The 18,846-nt window shown below is 50.7% G+C and overlaps 1 protein-coding gene and 1 non-coding gene across 3 annotated transcripts; both read left to right on the top strand.

Moving 5' to 3' along the window:
- The first annotated feature begins 232 nt into the window (after positions 1–232).
- Positions 233–303, top strand: TRNAG-CCC (transfer RNA glycine (anticodon CCC)). The gene has a single exon. It is a non-coding gene; the product is annotated as a tRNA-Gly (tRNA).
- Positions 304–1,583: 1,280 nt separating this feature from the next.
- TIA1 (TIA1 cytotoxic granule associated RNA binding protein) lies at positions 1,584–18,206 on the top strand. Of its 2 annotated transcripts, XM_069883007.1 has the most exons (12): positions 1,584–1,740; positions 7,133–7,229; positions 7,623–7,721; positions 8,233–8,287; positions 9,180–9,267; positions 12,700–12,775; positions 13,567–13,675; positions 14,374–14,469; positions 14,558–14,642; positions 15,620–15,743; positions 16,446–16,585; positions 17,296–17,513. In XM_069883007.1, exons 1-12 carry the CDS (start codon positions 1,715–1,717, stop codon positions 17,417–17,419), a joined length of 1,119 nt encoding a protein of 372 aa, XP_069739108.1. In that variant the 5' UTR covers positions 1,584–1,714; the 3' UTR covers positions 17,420–17,513. The 2 variants fall into 2 exon arrangements, with proteins under 2 accessions (XP_069739108.1, XP_069739109.1); XM_069883008.1 differs by lacking the exon at positions 16,446–16,585 and having other exon boundaries at positions 17,296–18,206.
- Positions 18,207–18,846: the final 640 nt, after the last annotated feature.

Raw genomic sequence — 18,846 nt, 5'->3', positions numbered from 1 at the left:
CCTTCTCCCCCCCACTTTCCCCCCGATCTCTCCCCCGGTTCCCTTCTCCCCGCACCGATGCTGCCGGGCCCTTGGCGCTGCCCGTGCCCGGCCCCGCTCAGGCTCAGCAGCAGCAGGGGGAGCAGCGCGGCCACCGGGGGCCGCCATGGCGGGGCAGGGCGGGGAGCCCCGGGGCGGCGCCGAGCTGAGGGGCGCATGCACCTAGAGGCGGGCGGCACGTGACGCGCCAGGCGCGCCGCTGGTGTAGTGGTATCATGCAAGATTCCCATTCTTGCGACCCGGGTTCGATTCCCGGGCGGCGCACGAGCCGTACTGCCCCCGGGGGTTCTTTTTTTTTTTCTTTTTTTCATAGCCATCTTAATAAGTGGCAAATTTTAACTTAGTGTGTCTCCCCTAGTGATATGTGTCGGGAAAAATGTTTTCTGTCCTAAAGGGGGACCGACGAATGGCAAATCTTTGAATTGGTGTCTTAATCTATAACAGACTAGGAGAAGTCTGGCTGGAAACTGCCTGGAGGAGAAGGACCTGGGGGTGTTGGTTGAACAGGAGCCAGCAGGGGCCCAGGGGGCCAAGAAGGCCAAGGGCATCTTGGCTTGGATCAGACACGGCGTGGCCAGCAAGGCCAGGGAGGTTCTTCTCCCTCTGGACTCAGCACTGGGGAGACCGCTCCTCAAATCCTGGGGTCAGTTCTGGTCCCTCAGCACAAGAAGGATGTTGAGGCTCTGGAGCGAGTCCAGAGTCCAAGAGAATGTTAGTCCTTTCTTTGTGCTTATCTTGAGCTGACTAATTGCTGAAAAGCTAAACATTTGTTATCCTCTTCACCAATTCTTAATTCACCCAGCCTAGTATCACCTCCTTAATTCTTTTACATTTCCTTTTCCCACTCCTTTTATTTTTCCTTAGTTATTTCGTTTTTCATTGTCCCTGTCCATCTTTTTAACCCCACTCCTTACTCTTTTAATTCATCCCCATCCTTAATTCCTTTAACCCCACTCCTTACTCTTTTAATTCATCCCCACCCTTAATTCCTTATTTCCCTTCTTAATCCTTTTATCTTTCCTTGTTTCCCTCCCCAATTCCTTTATTTTTCCCACACGGAGGGCAGGAACGCTCTACTGGATCCACGGGCGGGAGGGGAGGGAGCTTCATCCCCCCTGTGGGCTTCCAGGCGCCGCCGCCATCTTGCGCGGAGCCAGCTTCCTTCCCCTTCCGCTTCCCGCCTCCTCCTCCGCGCGCAGGCGCCCTGCTGGCCCCGCCCCCTTCGCGCCGCCGCCATCTTGCGCGGCACCGCCCTCCCGCCCTCGTGCTCCCCCGCCGTTTCCCGCCCCCCGCACGTGCCCTCCGTTCTGCGCATGCGCCTTCTGCCCCGCGCAGGCGCTTCCGCCCTCCCCCTCCATCCTGCGCATGCGCTCTCGGCCTCACGTAGGCGCTTCCGCCCGACCCTCCCGCGCGCTCTCCATTCTGCGCATGCGCTCTCCCCTCCCGCGCACGCCGTGACGGCGCCGGCGCCCCCCCGCCCCTACCCACCCCTTGGCGCGCATGCGCAGTCTCCACCCCCCGCGCACGCGCCGGCCCCGCCCCCCCGCGCCGCCGCCATCTTGCGCCGCCATCTTGCGCGGCCGCGGGGCGATCGTGCCGCCCGCTCGGGCTGCCCGGGGCGCTGACGGGGCCGGCTCGGTGGGAACGGCCCGGGCTGGGCGGCGGCGGCGGCGCCATGGAGGATGAAATGCCCAAAACCCTGTGAGTGGCGATGGGGCGGGGCCACCCGGGAGGCGGGGGGCGCGGCCCGGGCCTTGGCGCGGTCGGGGCTGAGCGGCCCCAGCGCCACGGGACCGTCCGCCCGCTCCCCCCCACCCCCCCCCACCCCGTTCACTTCATCCTGTGGCTTCTGCGTCTCCTGAGGCCCTGCCCCCCCGGCCCAGCCCCTGCCCCTCACCCTCCGGCTTTTCCTCCCTGGCCCCGCTTTCCCCAGCTCCCTCCCCGCCCCCCGCTGAGTCTCCGTTTCCAGGGAAGGGGGCTGAGAGCCCGTCCTCCTGCTCCCTGCCCCTCATCCCGCGGCCTCTCTGCCTCCAGGGAAGGAGGCTGAACCCTGTTCATATCCGCACCACCACCCCTCCCAGGCCCAGCGGCTTCTCCTCATCTCACGGACTCTTTCCCTCCAGGGAAGGAGCTGAGCCTCTACCCCCGCCTGCCCAGACCCTGCCCCTTCCCTACGACCTTTTCTTCTTCAGGGAAGGAGCCGAGTCCCTGTTCCTGCTCTGTCCCGTTGAGCCCACGGCTTCTTTACTTCCAGGGAAGGAGCTGAGGCGCTGCCCCTGCTCTGCTGCCCTCTGCTCCCTCCCTTGATCCTAAAGCCTTTCTACTTCCAGGGAACGGAGGGAGATGATGCTCTGTCCCCCGCTGCCCTTTATCCCGCAGCCTCTCTTCCTCCAGAGAATGGGGCTGAGACCCTAACCCTTGTCCCACAGCCTCCCTGCCCCCAGGAAAGGCAGCTGAGCCCCTGTGCCCCCCAGCCCAGCTGCTCCCTCCTCCATCCCACAGCCCCTCCATCTCCAGGGAAGGGGGCTGAGGCTCTGTGACCGCTGTGCTTGCCCCCTGTGCCTTCTTGCTAGCACCTAGCTGAGTTTTGCTGTGCCTGGGTTCTTTGCCATCACTGGGGAGCTGCCCTGGCCCCAAAGCTGAAGCCCCCCCACTGCAATGTTGGTGGAAATAAACAGCAGGTGCCCGTAAAATCCAAGTGTTGGAAGCACACTGTCAGCTTGACGTAAACTGAAGAACCAATCCTAGCTGTAGGGTAGCTCCTTTCTGTGTTAAAGTAATCATTTGGGATCGTTTAATTACAAACAGCTTTTCGGCTGATGCCTTCTGCTATCAGAAGTGATCTGGGCTCTTTGTTGACTCTTGCTCCTGCAGCTGGATGTGTGGGAAAGGCACAGGAGAGTTCCTGTGCACATCTCACATACGGGCTTCTCTCCCTTTCTTTGGCTGGAGTGTTTTTTCTCGCTTGGAGCAGGGAAATCACAGACCCCGGTCTTTCTCTTCCAGCTCTGTGTAAGCTTTGCTGTTTCAGTGCAGGACTTGAGGGGAGGAAAGATGGGCAGGAGAGGGAATCTTTCTGAGGTGAGGGGGAAGTTTTGCCCTCAGTCGATGGCTGCACCCACCCCAAGGCTTGAAAAGTGACCCAACATCAGAAAGAAATGTATCTGTTGGAACAGAGGAGGCCACAGAGGTGATCGAGGGGCTGGAACACCTCTGCTATGAGGACAGGCTGAGAGAGTTGGGGTTGTTCAGCCCAGAGAAGAGAAGGCTCTGGAGGGACCTTGGAGCAGCCTCCAGTACCGAAGGGGGATGCAGGAGAGCTGGAGAGGGACTTTTTACAAAGGCCTGGAGTGATAGGACAAGGGGGAACAGCTTTAAATTGGAAGGGGGATGATTTAGATTGGACGTTAGGAAGAAATTCTTCATGATGAGGGTGGGGAGGCCCAGGTTGCCCAGAGCAGTGGTGGCTGCCCCATTCCTGGAGGGGTTCAAGGCCAGGTAGGATGGGGCTTGGAGACCCTCATCCAGCGGGAGGTGTCCCTGCCCATGGCAGGGGTGGAACTGGATGGGCTTTGAGGTCCTTTCCAACCCAAACCATTCCTTGATTCTATTCTGTGACTTGCCTGAGGGACTGCAGGAAAACAAGGCTCCTACGTGACTTATGCTAGCTCCTTGTTTGAGGCTTTCCTGGGCATTGAACGCTCTGCTCTGTCTACAATCCCGTTGTCTTTTTTTGGCTTGTGCATTTTTGGAACTATTCTTGGTGTCTGCAAACATGGGTCAGACCTGTTGGCTTCTTGGTGTGTTTATTAGAGAAGTGTTTTCTCTCCTGTCCCAATGGAATTGTCATCTGGATTCTCTGATGCTCGATGGAGTGGATTATCTGTCCTTGAGCACGTATGGCTCTGTGCACACACAGATTGTCCTGAACCATTTTGAGCAGCTTTCTAGGGTCCTGTGGAGTGTTGTCATGGGCTCAGTGTCACAGATTGAATTTAGAATAAGCAGCTGGAAAGAAGAAAGTGCAACTCTAAGTTGTCTCCTTCCAGCTTGGGCCTGAAGTCTGTGCTAAACGCTTGCTTTTGGGAGTAATTCTATAGGCAGAAAGCACATTATGGTGCTCTCTCCACGGCTGCGTTGTCGTTATGTGTCGTGAGGTGCCTACATTTCGCGTGCCTTGTTCTTTAGTTCCCTCAGCATGTTTAATTCCTTCTCCTGGATTGGATTCCAGATGTTGGAAGTAATCTCATGGTTTTTGTAACTTGTTTCTCTGACAGGAGGTGTTGGGGCCCTGGCGTTAGGAGCTGTAGTACTTACGCAAATGGTTTCCTGAAGAGGCAGCTCTTCACGTGGCCGGTTACCTTCCTTGAAAGCCACTCTTTAATGACAGAGATTATAAATTTGAAGAGCAGTTTCAAGGCAGCGTTCCTGAATTTCCAAAGACGACCTGGTTATGTTTTCCGTAGAAGTACGTAGGTGCTTGTGGAATACACGTGCGTGTGATGCACTTTGTGTGTCTGAGGGGATGCGCTGACACCCAGCAGTTTGGTATTTCTTGTCCAGGAGCTGCGTGCTGATGTGGGCAGGGAATAAATGGAGTTGTCTGCATAATTTGCCTTGTTTTGTGTCATCCTTCATCACCAACCTTCATCACCAACCAACTTATTAATGAGAATCCCATTAGCAGGAAAGAGAAAGATGGGAAAGGTGCAGGAGGTGACAGAGCTGCCAGGCAGGAGAGGTCTCCTGTCCCTGCCTAGCAGGGTCACCTTGGCTCTTGGCTGTTTCTTGTGTAACTGGTCCAGGACAAGGTCCGGGAGTGCTGGACCCTGCCCCGGCACGAGCCATACAGAAAGAGCTGCAGCCCAACGCTGTGGAAAGGTTTGGTGGTCACTCAGCTCGAGTGTCACATGGAGAGTGCACAGTAGAGGGGCTGAATTTCATAGAATCATAGAATAACCAGGTTGGAAGAGACCCACCAGATCACCAAGTCCAACCATTCCCATTTCTCCCACCCCTGTCAGCACAGCTGACAGTATCACAGGACCTTGTTGTCACTTGCTGGCGAGTGGAGAATCCTCTCCAGCTACAGGTTACACTGAGAAACACTCCAAGAAAAACACGCATTGAATTTGGCTGATGTTGAGCTATTTTTCTGAGTGACCAATGTGCTTTATGATCCCCCTCCTCGTGTTAGTGTTTCGCAGAACACTGTTCTGCGTGTCGTTACTGCTTGCGTGGCCGTTAAGGGTTGTCTTGACCACGTCTGTGCACCGGGAGCTGAGGTTTGGTTTGTGTGGAAGCCACTAGGCCGACATCTATCCTAGCGTGAAATTCCACGTGCTCTGTAGGTGTGTGTACACACATCTTGCTGCAGCTGATCCTCGGAAAGCCGTGGCCGTGTAGACATCCATGAGGCTGGTGGAAATTGCTCCCTTACATCCTGCTTTTTCCAGTTAAATCCAATCTTAAGGCAGGGAATGCTCTGGGAGTTGCCAGTCTTGATTATCAGGGCAAAAATCCAGTGTGAATGCAAAGGTCAGAGTGTAGACACCGTGTCTGGGAAACTGTCAGTAACAGATACACTGTTCATAAACTCAGACCTAGGAGGTGATGCGAGCGTCTCATCCCTTTAGTGCCTTGGCTTATTTGTTATCCAAACAGCAACAGTAATGGATAAAGAGAGAGGGGAAAACAGAGTGGCTTGTTGTGGCTCTTGAGTGAACTTGATACAAAGTGTTCTGGTGTTACTGAGCACAAAGTTAATGGAAGCGCTAAACCCACTGTGTTTGACAGAAGCATCATCTGAAGTACAAGCCTTGCTGGCTTTGAGCAAGCAGGTGCCTGTGTTGATCTGCACGTGTTGATTTTAAACAGGAGGACGATTCTGAGCCCCCCCTCACTAAAATAGTTGTTCGCATTATTAATGCAGAGCTTGTCAGGTCATTTCTGACAGAAAAACAGGCTGTGTGTCTTTTCCCCCCATTCTCTCCTGTGCTAAACCAAATATTGGAGAGCATCCATCTCTTCAGGAGCGCCTTGTGTCAACAGGAGGAGCACAAGAAGTCGCTGGTTTTGCTGCCTTGTTGTTTTCTTACACCATCTTTGCAACTCTTGCTCCCAGACGGCGCAGGGGCGGTGTTGCTGATGTATTGACACGGTTTCAGCAGCGCAGTTTGTCTGTGGTTCTCGTTGCAGAGCTCACAGGTTGCCACAGAACGTTCCCTTGTGGGAAGGTGCTGCCGCACCTGTGGAGCTGAGGTTTCTCTGTGTGCTTTTTTTAAAAATCCTGTGACTTAGGTTTAAAAACAGCAAAAAAAAAAAAATCCTCACCTGTGGGTCGAGGATGATCTTTGTCAGCAGGAATGCCAAAATCCCGAGCTGGAGCAGGGGTTATCGATCTGTCTGTGTGTGAGGAGGCTGGTTCTTTAAAGCAGAGGAGGACAGGGGAATGCTCACACTTGAGTGCGTTTGCTCTTGGCTGTTTCAGGCAGATGTGATACTTTCAAACGATGAGTCCCTTTTGAAAAGGAAGTGGCTGAATGTTGTGTAATGTGCTTGCTAAACACCAGCTTGAGCTGCTGGGGCAGGGAGGGAAACGATATCTGGTGAACGGTGACTGCAAATCGTAGAATCAAGGAATGGTTTGGGTTGGAAGGAACCCTAAAGCCCATCCAGTTCCAGCCCCCTGACATGGGCAGGGACACCTCCCACTGGATCAGGTTGCTCAAAGCCCCATCCACCCTGGTCTTGAGCACCTCATGGGAGGTTATCCAGAATGGTTATCAGAACTGCCATTTCTCTGCATGGAAAGCAGTTTGTTTAGGTTGAGTTGTCTGTATCTGTCTTTCCATTAAGATAAATCTCTCTGGGGTGTGACTTTAGAACCACAGGCCTTTTGGGGACTGAGGTCAGGCACTGTTGCTGTCCACTGGCCACCCAACAACTCCTGCTCCAATGCTCTACGAGTCAGGCTATCGTCCTGCCACAGGCTTTATTTTGGTGGATTGGGTGCTGGGGGAGCAACTTTGGGCTGTGTTGGCTCCGTTGTGGATGAGCAGGCTGGCTTCTAACTTCGTGTTTGGACCTGTAGATACGTGGGGAACCTGTCAAGAGATGTGACCGAAGCTCTCATCCTCCAGCTGTTCAGCCAGATTGGACCATGCAAAAGCTGCAAGATGATAATGGATGTAAGAGCTTTAAAATAATCATTTTCATGTTTCTTACAGCAGCTGGCTTGGGGTCATACTTGCATGTTTCAGAATTCCACTGGACCATCTTAAAGGCTGGAGGTTGCAATCACGTACTTCTGTCATAGTTTCTACGTCACATCGTGAGGGAGAGTGAACAAGTTTAATGTATTTGGGTGTTGCAGATGGGATTTGCAAAGTTCTTTGCCACACTTTTACCTTTCCAAATTAGAACTGGAACCTCCAGGAGCATCAACCGTGGTCTCAGTGCAGGGAAAAAAAAGCCTATCCATACTGAGATGTTTAGATGTAGTACAAGGAGCTGAGTAGAACATCGAGAGTATGGTTTGAGGAGGTTTGTATCAGTAATCCTTTGTGCCTTTCTTTTATCAGACAGCTGGAAATGATCCCTACTGTTTTGTGGAGTTCTATGAGCACCGGCATGCGGCTGCAGCGTTGGCTGCAATGAATGGCCGGAAGATAATGGGTAAGGTAAGCTGTCGTGTCTACAGGGTGAGCTGGAGTTGGAAAGCAGGCTGGCTCAGGTGGTGCGGGTGAAATGTCACCTGAGACGAAGTGGGTACACTGCAAGGAGGTCTTAATGTGACACGGTCGAGAAGAAAAGCTCTTCAGCTGTTGTAGGGACACTGCAGAGGGAGGTGGGAATGCAGAAGAGGGGAGGGCTCGGGGGCAGTGATCGTAACACAAATATTTTAACACTGCCAACCTTATCAGGACGATGTCCTTCTCTCGCCAGACCTTCAAAAAAACCCACCCAACCAAATCAAACCAAACCCCTAGACCGGGTGTTTGCCATCTTTGCTCTTAACCAGTGAAACACTGTTTGGAAGAGCAGACTCTCTCCTAAGAAACACATCTTAAGCTTGAGCTCACACTCCAGACTTGCATGCCTGGTGCCCCTCTAGCACCAGAAGGAAGTGCTAGAGGTGTTTGGACCTGGTTGGGTTTTGCTCGGTCTAACGTGAGCCACTGATGTTTGCAGGAGGTCAAAGTGAACTGGGCTACGACCCCCAGCAGCCAGAAGAAAGACACCAGCAGTAAGTGTCGCTTGTGCTTCGTGTACCTGTTTGATTTGTGCCAGTAGCTTTTAAGCGTGAACAGTAAGCAGAAGGGTTTTAATCCTAGGCTAAACTGCCTCAGTGTCCGAGTGGCATCAAGAATTCCGTAACTGCTGTGGTACAGATCAATCTGTGTTGCCAGGACTTGTAAGACACAGGACTTGGGTTTCTCTTTGGTGCCTGTTTTAATGGCTCTGATGTAAATCAAAAGAGATTCCATTCTGTTTCCATTCTGTTGCCTTCAGCATTAGTTCAGTCGCACACCCATTCACACATGTTGAATTCACATGATGTGTTGGCTGGGCAACCCAAACTGGTGGCTTTTGAGAGCTCAAGTGCTTTAACAGCAAACTTGCAGTTCAAGGTATTGTTGATTTCTTCTTCACAACCTGAGGTGTTAAAGCAGACGCCTTGAATCTGTTCAAAATCCATCCTGCTCTAGAACAAGAATTGTCCTGTGCTTCTTGAAACTGCTGGGCATTTCACCTGATCAGATTTCGATTCGCTGGTGGCCTCTCATGTCGAAGCTTAACAAGGGAAGTGTGACTTTAGTATAGTCTAGGCACACTGAGTAAAAACTCTAACGCTTTGTACAGTAAATGCTGACTGGTCTTAAAGCAGTTTCTGAAATACAGACTGTAAATGCTGCATGTCACTGTTGTGGCCTTAAAATCACTGATCTGTGGCACTGCCAAGCGCAGTATCTGTTACAAACCTCAATAAATTCAGTTTCGTAGTCAACTCCAGCTTTCATGTAGTTTCTGTAGTAGCTGGAAAGCCATGCTGCGCGACGTTGCTGTGCTGTGCGCGTGTTCAGGGGTCTTTTTCAAACATTAACATCCCTGCTTCTTTCTTTCCCGCCCCCCAAAAGACCATTTCCATGTCTTTGTTGGAGACCTCAGTCCAGAAATTACAACAGAAGACATAAAAGCAGCTTTTGCGCCGTTTGGAAGAATATCGTAAGTAGTTTCCTAGGGCAAATACGCTAAAAGTTATCTCTCCTAAATGGAGACAGCCTTATGTTTCAGTAAGTAATACCGAGAGGTGTTGCAGTGCAGGAACGTACGTTGATCTGTTCATGCAGTGACTGGGCATTAAGTAGGGACGCGTAACCCGATTCCTTTATAGTAGCTTGTTCTGCTCTCCTAGAAAAGTTGCACCAAACTCGCTTTGGTTTTACACTCCTTGCCTCGTTTGGCAAAGCAACGCTGGAAAAAATTGACTCCTAAACCTGGGGTTTGCATTTCACTGCAAACCAGCATCGCGCTATGCAGTTTGGGGCCGAGGCCATTTGTTCCTTCACATCTCGTGAGGCGCTGGATTTTTTTCTTAGCTGGCTACCGGTAGCCAATGTTTTTTTTTTTTTTGCAGTTAGATTCCCATTTCACACAAAATGAACCTTTTTTTAGCAGCTAGAGTGGCCTCAAAGCGTTTGATGCTGGGTCAACGTAAGCCCTCGCCTGGAAGGGCTCAGCCAAACCCGTGAGGCATCTCAGGTCGAGGAGCTGCGCTGATCCCAGTGGTGCAGAGCCACGGCGTAACGAGTGAACTCATTAGGGCTGGGGAGCAGTGCTCACAGGTCTGTGTAGCAGAGTAAGGAGCGGTTCATTCATTCCATCCTCCAAACGTAAACCATTAATTTTCCTTGTAGTGTTGTCTGTACTGGACATTGAAGTTTCTTGATGGTGGTGTAAGAGAACATAGAGTGCTTTGGAGTGTTGTGTAGTGCAGCATTTAATTGAAGTAAGTTTGCTTTTGTTTTTTTTTTTCCCTCAGAGTCCAGTGTATTGCTCTCTTAATGCCAGCTTAATTTCCTCTTGTCATAAAGTTAAAGAAAAGATGAATGTGACTTGCTTCAGACAACTGTAATGCTTGACCACATCCTGTGATCATCATCTAGGGAACGCGGAGGGTCAGATTCCTAAGAGAGTCAGTTTATCCTCTGGCCCAGTGCGGTCTGGATGGAAGGGACGAGGGACTCTAGAGCAGAGCTGCCCCCCTGGAATGGGTGCAGAAGGGAGGCAGCGATAGCCAGACGCGCAGGTGGGGCCGCAAGGGAGCTAGGAAGGAGAGATTCCCCAAGCTGAGTGTCCGAGGTGACAGTTATTAGAAGTTGCCTTATACAAACACCCCCCAGAAACCAAAATCCCTTCGGCCTGAGGCAAAAAGTACATCTCGAGGAGTATAAAACTACAGGGAACATCGTCCCAGAGTCAGTGCTTCTGGGGCCGTGTCCCTTGTCCAGTCTTCTCTAGAGGAGCTTTCTGGCCGCAAGCTGTTGCTGCGTGGTGGTGGTGTCGAGGAGTGGTGCTCTTGCTTCTGGGACGCTCCGCGCGCAGCTGGAGAGCTAACACACCTGGAAAACTCGCGGGCTGCCCTGCCTTAAACTGACTGCCCCAACTCAGCTCCTTTCCTCCCACGAGAGCAGTAGGTCAAGGATTGTCCCCGTAACGACTCATTTGAACTTTTGCTCCAAACCCAAGGAAAAAAGATAAAGACGAAAAGATAAATAGACCTCAGTTTTGTACTTGCTTAAATTTAACCTGAAAAAAACCATCACTACTGCCTCCTAAGTGGTCGATATAAGTTGCTTGACTTTACCTATTCTTCCTCAGTGACTGCTTTCTGGAAATGTGGTGCTAATGGAATATTTCCTCATTTATTTTTTTCCATCATTGTCTTCATTGGTGCTAAACTGAGCTTTTTATTTTTAATGACACCGAGGTAGAGCTACTGCATGATTAGCGCATAAGAGATTTTGGTAACTCTTTGCATCTGGGTTTTTTTAATCATTGTAAAAGCACACTCTCATTGTGGTTTCCTTTTATGCTTGCTGTACGCATGTTTTCACTTCTTCTCAAGTCTTTATTTTCAAAGTTTTCAGTTGAGGGTAAGTAGAGATGAGTGTTTCCCCCCTTCCCTCTATAGGCTCTTGAGAGCGAACCCATCTAAGCTCACCAAAGTGGCTCTTCTCAGGCAATTTGTAATGTACGACCCAAATTCTGACCTCGTGCAGGAAGGGGGAGAGAAAAAAGGGGAACGGGAGGGGGTCTCACAGAGAGGAAAGAAAATCCCCTTCTCGCTGTAGCTGTGGGACCTTGGGCTTTCAGCAGCGATGGCAGCGCTGTGGGCTAACGTACGCCAGTATTAGGCTTACGATGCAGCATTTGCAGTTCCTAAAAGGCTTCAAAACCTGAGCGTAACAAACCTTCACTGTGCCTTTTCCTTGCCAGTCTCGGAATGCTAGACGTGTGCACATTAACGCTAGTTTCTCTGGCCCCTATTGTTTTCGAAGTTATATTGCATGACACTCTGATTGGTTTCACGTTGTTCTTTCTGTTCTTTTAATGCCTGTACGTGTGGGGTGGAGGAGGGGAGGAGAGGGAGGCCTTGTGCGCGAGAGCATCTCGGCCCTCAGCTGACTCGAACACAAATTGCCTGAGAAGCACTGTAGAATGGCGTTCCACGAGTGGGGTTTAGCTCTTGTAGCTGGGTTCTCTTTTGTAACTCAATCTCAAATAATAGGGCTCTGGTTATTTTGCAGAGTTGTCTCTGAAGAATGGACAGAATTGCCATGGCTAACTACAAGCTACAGTTCACAGTGGACAAACGTTGTAGTTTTCTTATTTACTTTTATAAATTACTTTTCTTCTTTTTTTTTTTTTATACTTTTTGTTTTTTTACTTTTTTTATATCTCATAGTTTCCAATCAGTCCTGTATGATTGCTGTTGTACAATGCAGTTTAAATGATGTGTGATAATGTCATTTTTAAGACACGAATGTCGCGGTGTTTTATTTTCTTCAATAATTTCTGAAAATGTCAATCTCTCAAAATTTACAGCTGCCCACAGTCCAAAAAGGGGGTAACGAATTGACCCGAGAAAATTAAAGAATTCGGTTAACAGGCGACGTATGCCTTTTAATTCCTATCTTCTTTTCATTTTTTCTATTTAATATTTCGAATGAGTAGGTAGAATGTGTTGGCAAATAGCGAGTTTAAAGATTGCATGGTTCAAGAGAGCCACTCAGCTAATGTTTAGCCAGCTACCTGCCTTAAGTGATTCTTTGGAATAGCTGCTTTGACCATGCTTTGTGTCTTAACAGTCTGTTAAAGCATTTTGAACCGAGAGCCAACTGTCGTATTTGTTAGAGAAGCTATTGATTTGCATGTTTACACAATTAAGTTTTAATTTTGCTACTACCTGGCAAAGCATTAGTAAAGTTCTGTTTAGAAAGGAAGCCTTTTGCTTTGACTGTGTTGCTGGTGCGATAAACAGTTGAGGTTAGCAAAGGTGAAACATGAAAATAAGCTGTACGTGTGACTCGAGTTGTAGTTTTCCTCAGGTGGTCTTGCGACGGCGCTAAACTGGCTCTTGTTTCTGCTTTGTAGAGACGCGCGTGTGGTTAAGGACATGGCGACAGGAAAGTCTAAAGGATATGGCTTCGTCTCCTTCTTCAATAAATGGGTAAGCTGCGGCCTCGAGCAGCCGGTGAAAGCAGACAGTGATTTTCAGCAGCTGCTACGCGAAGGAGCATTGTTGGTCCCGATCTCTGTCTAGCTCTGCTCTCCCTGCCTGCTGTCAGGAAGCTTTGCTCTCCGTTTGGGGAAACGCTCTGCTATTGCTTTCAAACTTTTCAAACTTTTCAAAAAAAATTGCTTTTTTTTTTATTGTCGGGAGATGTCAGTGTGCAAGAGCGAGCGGCGAGTTCGCATCAGACACCGTGCCAGCCCCCAGCGCTCTGTCTGTGAGGCGTGTTTTAGCTCAGAACAACATCTCTGTGCCTGAGCACCCACCGTGCTCCCAGCCCTGGCTCCCTGCAGCTTCGGCCTCTGCCCAAAGAGCCAGTCGGGGCTCAAGGGAACCCGTTGTTTGTCGGGAGAAGAGGTGGAAGCAAAACCAACAGAGATCCTCAACAGCCTTTCAGAAAATGGTCTGTGGAATTGCTCTCGATGTTGGCAGCTGGGTGCCATCTCAGAAGGGAACGGTTGTGAAGGTTGAGCGGAGTTGTTTTTCTTAACTTGTTAAATAGAGAGAGTTACAAGCAGTGTCTCAGTGTTTTTGTGACAGATCGAGAGGGTCTCAGGTGCCCTCACCATACACCCTGCCTAAACCCACTGCTTTCGGAGCAGAATTTCTGCTGGCACGTTGCAGGTGTCGGCCAGGGTGGGTGCGTGGGGCTTTCATTTTAGTGGCTCTGTCTCAAAAGGAGGAGCTGCTGATGGTGGCGTTTTCTTCCTTCCCTCCCTCGTGGGCAGGATGCAGAGAACGCCATTCAGCAGATGGGTGGCCAGTGGCTCGGTGGAAGGCAAATCCGAACAAACTGGGCGACCAGAAAACCTCCAGCTCCAAAGAGTACATATGAAAGTAAGTCTTCAATTTGCCTCTTTGCCACACCCCTGAAGAGCAAGAGGGCAAGCTGCGAGCTTCAGGGATGGGAAAACGGGTACTAAAGGCAATGGCTTTCTTGAGTAGTTTGAAACCTCGTGAGTAAAGCAGCTGCTTTAGCTGGGGTGGCTGTGTTAGCACTGGAGGGGGGGATTCACTAGGTTTCTGTACACTTGGGTTGGAAGCTTGCGTTCTCTTTAGGCAGCCTGGACAACTCTGGCTTTTTAACCTCACTCCCTTGCTTTTAAAGCTTTTGGTTGTGGTACAAAGCAAGTGAGGTTGCGTCAAAGACGGCATTTCTGTTGAACAGATTTTGAACTAGGTGTATCGTACCTGCTTGATAGGTGTTTGCAGTTTGTACTTGGCTAGAAGAGGGGAGATTCAGATGAGAAGAGAGGAAGAAATGTTTTCCTGTGAGGGTAGGGAGTTCCTGTCCCAGGTTGCCCAGAGCAGTGGTGGCTGCCCCATCCCTGGAGGGGTTCAAGGCCAGGTTGGATGGGATTTTGAGCCCCCTGATCCAGTGGGAGGTGTCCCTGCCTGTGGCAGGGGGTTAGAACTGGATGGACTTTGAGATCCCTTCCAACCCAAACCATTCCGTAATCTTGTGCCACTCAAGATTAGAATTTCTCTGTGCCGCGTGTCTAATCTGCTGAGTCGCTCTCTAAACCCTCTTCCAGCTAATGCCAAACAGCTCTCTTATGAGGACGTGGTCAATCAGTCCAGCCCGAGCAACTGCACCGTGTACTGTGGCGGCGTGACGTCAGGCCTGACAGGTAGCGCAGCTCACCCCGCCCTCACGTCCCGGCGGCTCCGAGTGACAGCGGCTACCTCGCTCTGATGCTCTCTTTCTTCTTACTTCAGAACAGCTAATGCGCCAGACCTTTTCTCCCTTCGGCCAGATCATGGAAATTCGAGTCTTCCCAGATAAAGGCTACTCCTTCGTACGGTAGGTGTGGATTAATTTCGTAGGAATTAATGGCTCTGGATGCTGTGGGTATCAGCAGAACATGGTGGGATGTATGCCAAACTGGAGGGAATGCTTTGCAGACCGATCTGAGGAGGAAATTATGACTTGTAGTGCTCTTGATGCAGGGCAAAGCCTCTTAACCCAGGCTAAACTGGTGCAACACCCTTCATTGGAAGAGATCTCTGTGTTCCTGTTGTGTAATTTCACAGCGAGTTGCTGAGGCAGACGGTCAAGTTTCAAAGTCAAAAGTTGATGAAGTTCCAAATAATAAAAGATAATTGCCAATTGACATATTTTCCTTGCTGCTGAGTTTTCAGATTTGCTTCGGGAGAGTTACAACACCGAGACAGGAAAAGTGGCCATAGCCTTGCAGACCCTGCTGCCCACAGCGGGGTGACTGGAGGTTTCTGGGGTCCAAACCGAGCCTAAACCTGTGCTGAGCAGCTGAGGGCTCATTCCTGGGGTTACTTCTGGCTGTTCCTCACCAAAGATGATCCAAGGGCTGGAGCAGCTCCTGTACAAGGACAGGCCAAGAGAGTTGGGGTTGTTCTGGAGAAGAGAAGGCTCCATGGAGACCTTGCAGTGACCTTCCAGTACCTGAAGGGGCTACAAGAAGGCTGGAGAGGGGCTTTTTGCAAGGGTCTGTAGTGGTAGGACAAGGGGGAACGGCTTTAAGTTGGAGAGAGGAAGATTTAGACTGGACATAAGGGGGAAATTATTCATGATGAGGGTGGGGAGGCTCTGGAACAGGTTGCCCAGGGCAGTTGTGGCTGCCCCATCCCTGGAGGAGTTCAAGGCCAGGTTGGATGGGACTTGGAGCAACTGGATCCAGTAGAAGGTGTCCCTGCCTGTGGCAGGGGATGGAACTGGATGGGCTTTAAGGTCCCTTCCAACTCAAACCATTCTATGAATCTATGAAGTGAGTTGATTTATTGGTGTGGCTTGTGTTTCGGCAGGTTTAATTCCCACGAGAGTGCCGCACACGCCATTGTTTCCGTCAATGGGACGACTATAGAAGGACACGTTGTGAAGTGCTACTGGGGCAAGGAGACGCCGGACATGATCAGTCCAGTCCAGCAGGTCAGAACTTCTCCTCTGAGGTTGCATCTTTGCTCCTTAGGTCATGAGGAGGCTCTGGAGCGAGTCCAGAGAAGAGCAACGAAGCTGGGGAAGGGGCTGGAGAACAAGGATTGCGAGGAGCGTCTGAGAGAGCTGGGGGTGTTTAGCCTGGAGAAGAGGAGGCTGAGGGGAGACCTCATTGCTCTCTGCAACTCCCTGAGAGGAGGTTGTGGAGAGGAGGGAGCTGGGCTCTTCTCCCAAGGGACAGGGGACAGGACGAGAGGGAATGGCCTCAAGCTCCACCAGGGGAGGGTCAGGCTGGACAGTAGGAAAAAATATTTCACGGAAAGGGTCATTGGTCCCTGGCAGAGGCTGCCCAGGGAGGGGGTTGAGTCCCCTTCCCTGGAGGGGTTTAAGGGACGGGTGGACGAGGTGCTGAGGGACATGGGTTAGTGATTGATGGGAATGGTTGGACTCGATGATCCGGTGGGTCTCTTCCAACCTGGTGGTTCTATGATTCTATCAGAACCCCGTTAAGTGGCTGTAAAACCTTCATGCATGCTGGTTACAGACCTGCTGAGGCACGTGTTGCCTGTGCTACAGCCTCTGTCATCCATGGGGATTTCCCTGCAGGACGAGTAGTGGAGAAAGCTCCTAAAATCTAGTCCCTGGCACGTCTCAGAGTTGGTGTCAGTGGCTTAATGTGGGTGTTTGCCCTTGCAGAACCAGATCACTTATCCACCACCCTACGGGCAGTGGGGCCAGTGGTACGGCAGCGCCCAGATCGGCCAGTACGTGCCCAACGGCTGGCAGGTCCCTGCCTACGGGATGTACGGGCAAGCGTGGAACCAGCAGGGCTTCAAGTGAGTATTGAGGCTTTTTGTGGCCCCGTTTCCCATCCGCAGGAGGTGACAGTTGGGAGGCAGCGGCTTGTAAAAGCTGCTGGAGTGCTCTGGTCCATTGTCACTTAATATTCCTCATCACAGCTCTCTGCGTCTGTTTACTTGCATGTAAGTTACGTACATAAATTGTGTGCATTTACATATATTTACATAAAATTAGATACATTTATGTATGGAGTTGGGTGTGTGTATTTTACAAACTACCTTGCACATGAGATTTTGCTTAAGGTGAAATAAGGAGGGAGGTACACACCTAGATAAAGTTAACTGTCAAAACATGACTTCCTTCGATGCAATTTAAAGGCAAAACAATAATTAAGGGGGCACAATATTGTGATTTCTAAGGTATTTATACTGAATTTTGAAATGTATCAGTAGCCTGGAGAAGAGGAGGCTGAGGGGAGACCTCATTGCTCTCTACAACTCCCTGAAAGGAGGTTGTGGCTGCCCCATCCCTGGAGGGGTTCAAGGCCAGGTTGGATGGGGCTTGGAGCCCCTGATCCAGCGGGAGGGAGGTGTCCCTGCCCATGGCACGGGTGGGACTGGATGGGCTTTGAGGTCCCTTCCAACCCAACCATTCCATGATTCTGTGAAGATATAGCCCTGTTCTCCATTACATTCTCGCTCATCACCCAGACGTTTCCCTAACGCGTGTTTTCCTGCCCCCGCAGCCAGACCCAGTCCTCGGCGGCGTGGATGGGTGCCAGCTACAGCGTGCAGCCTCCCCAGGGGCAGAACGGCAGCGTCCTCGCCAACCAGACCGGCTACCGCGTGGCCGGTTTCGAAACACCCTGAGAAGGGGAAGAACCGGGCAGCCGGCAGGCTGGAGCCGCGGCCGGATCCATCGGCTACCATGTATTTATTTAAGAGAAAGAAACCCAAAAGCATTTTTTCATCACGAAAATCGTCAATGAACATAACGAAAACCACACGAGATGCTGGATGTCCGCCAAGTTCTGCCTTCTTTTTCTTCCTTTTTTTTTTTTTTTGTGTTTCTGAAGATCCACGTTTTTTTTGAAACACAGCGAATGCAGGGAACGCCGCCGCTGGAATTTTGGGGGCAGTGCATTGCACAACGGGCAAAGCCGTTCCCTTCATCCTTCTTTCCCTCGGGAGCGGCGCCCCGGTCCCGGTTTGCACCCCTCGGTGATTCCAACTGTATTATAAACCCTTGTACAAAAAAAAAGAAGAAGCCAAAAGCGTGCGCAAAAGCCGTCGCCGTTGATTTTAAAGCAGCCTCTTGTATAAAACCCCCGCCTCCGCGTTGCCCACGCCGGGTTTTTTTGATGCTAAATTATGAGTTTACATTGGGTTTTGTTTTTTTTTTCTATCTCAGCCTTGTTTTCAGGGTCATCTTTGCCTTACAAGGGGGGAGAGCACCCGGCTCCGCTCCTCAGCAAGGATTCCCACGCTGGGACAGCAAAACTTCTCTTGGGGACACGTTGACAAATCTGTGAAGCAGCCGAGGGGGAGGTGGGGGGGGGGGGGTTGGTTTGGGGGTTTTTTTTACCGGTTTCTACATTTCCATGTACTGATTATGTAAAATATTTTAGCAAATTAATATTTTGCACAACCGCTCGCCGCCTTTGTACGTTTCGTTATTTAAAGATTGGAGGCAGAGGCCTTTGGTGGGATTTATGCCTCAAATCTTCACTTTTTTCTCCTTTCTTTGTGTATAATCTTGGAACGCAAACTTCACTTTCTCCTGGTTTTACCTAATTATATAAAATTCCCCCAGTATTCCAGGCTGTGCTGGGAGAACCTGGGCACCCAGAATTCTATAAACCCCAGCACGTTTTGGGGTTTTTTTTGCAGTGTTCAGAGGCCAAAACTGACTTTTTCTGTCCTACCTCTTCACCAGCCTTCAAAAAAATTGCAAAAAAAAGCCTGGAAAGGGAAAAAAAAGAAAAAAAAAGAAAAAAAAAAGGTAAACTGAGGTTCATTGCGTGCTTGCTTTCTTTATCCTGAGTCCTGCAGCCGGCTTTCACTCTCCTCAAGGTGAAGAGGGTGGGAAGGGGCTGGCTTCTTAGTGAATTTGGGGGGAAAAAGAAGAAATTGGGCTTGGGGCGAGCGCCTGGGGGCTGCTGGGTGGTGTAGAAGAGTAAAAGGAGTGAAAGCGAGTCAAAGCTATTCAAAAAACGTGGGAAAGTGGTGCCCTCGCGGACTACAACTCCCAGCATCCGCCGCGGCGCCAATGGGATCGACGCGCCTCTCGGACTACA

The sequence above is a fragment of the Phaenicophaeus curvirostris genome, unplaced genomic scaffold (assembly GCF_032191515.1).
Source record: "Phaenicophaeus curvirostris isolate KB17595 unplaced genomic scaffold, BPBGC_Pcur_1.0 scaffold_455, whole genome shotgun sequence".
In the NCBI taxonomy this organism is placed as follows: Eukaryota; Metazoa; Chordata; class Aves; order Cuculiformes; family Cuculidae; genus Phaenicophaeus; species Phaenicophaeus curvirostris.
The sequence above is the reverse complement of the archived record's forward strand: the minus strand, read 5'-3'. Positions and strand labels throughout refer to the sequence as shown.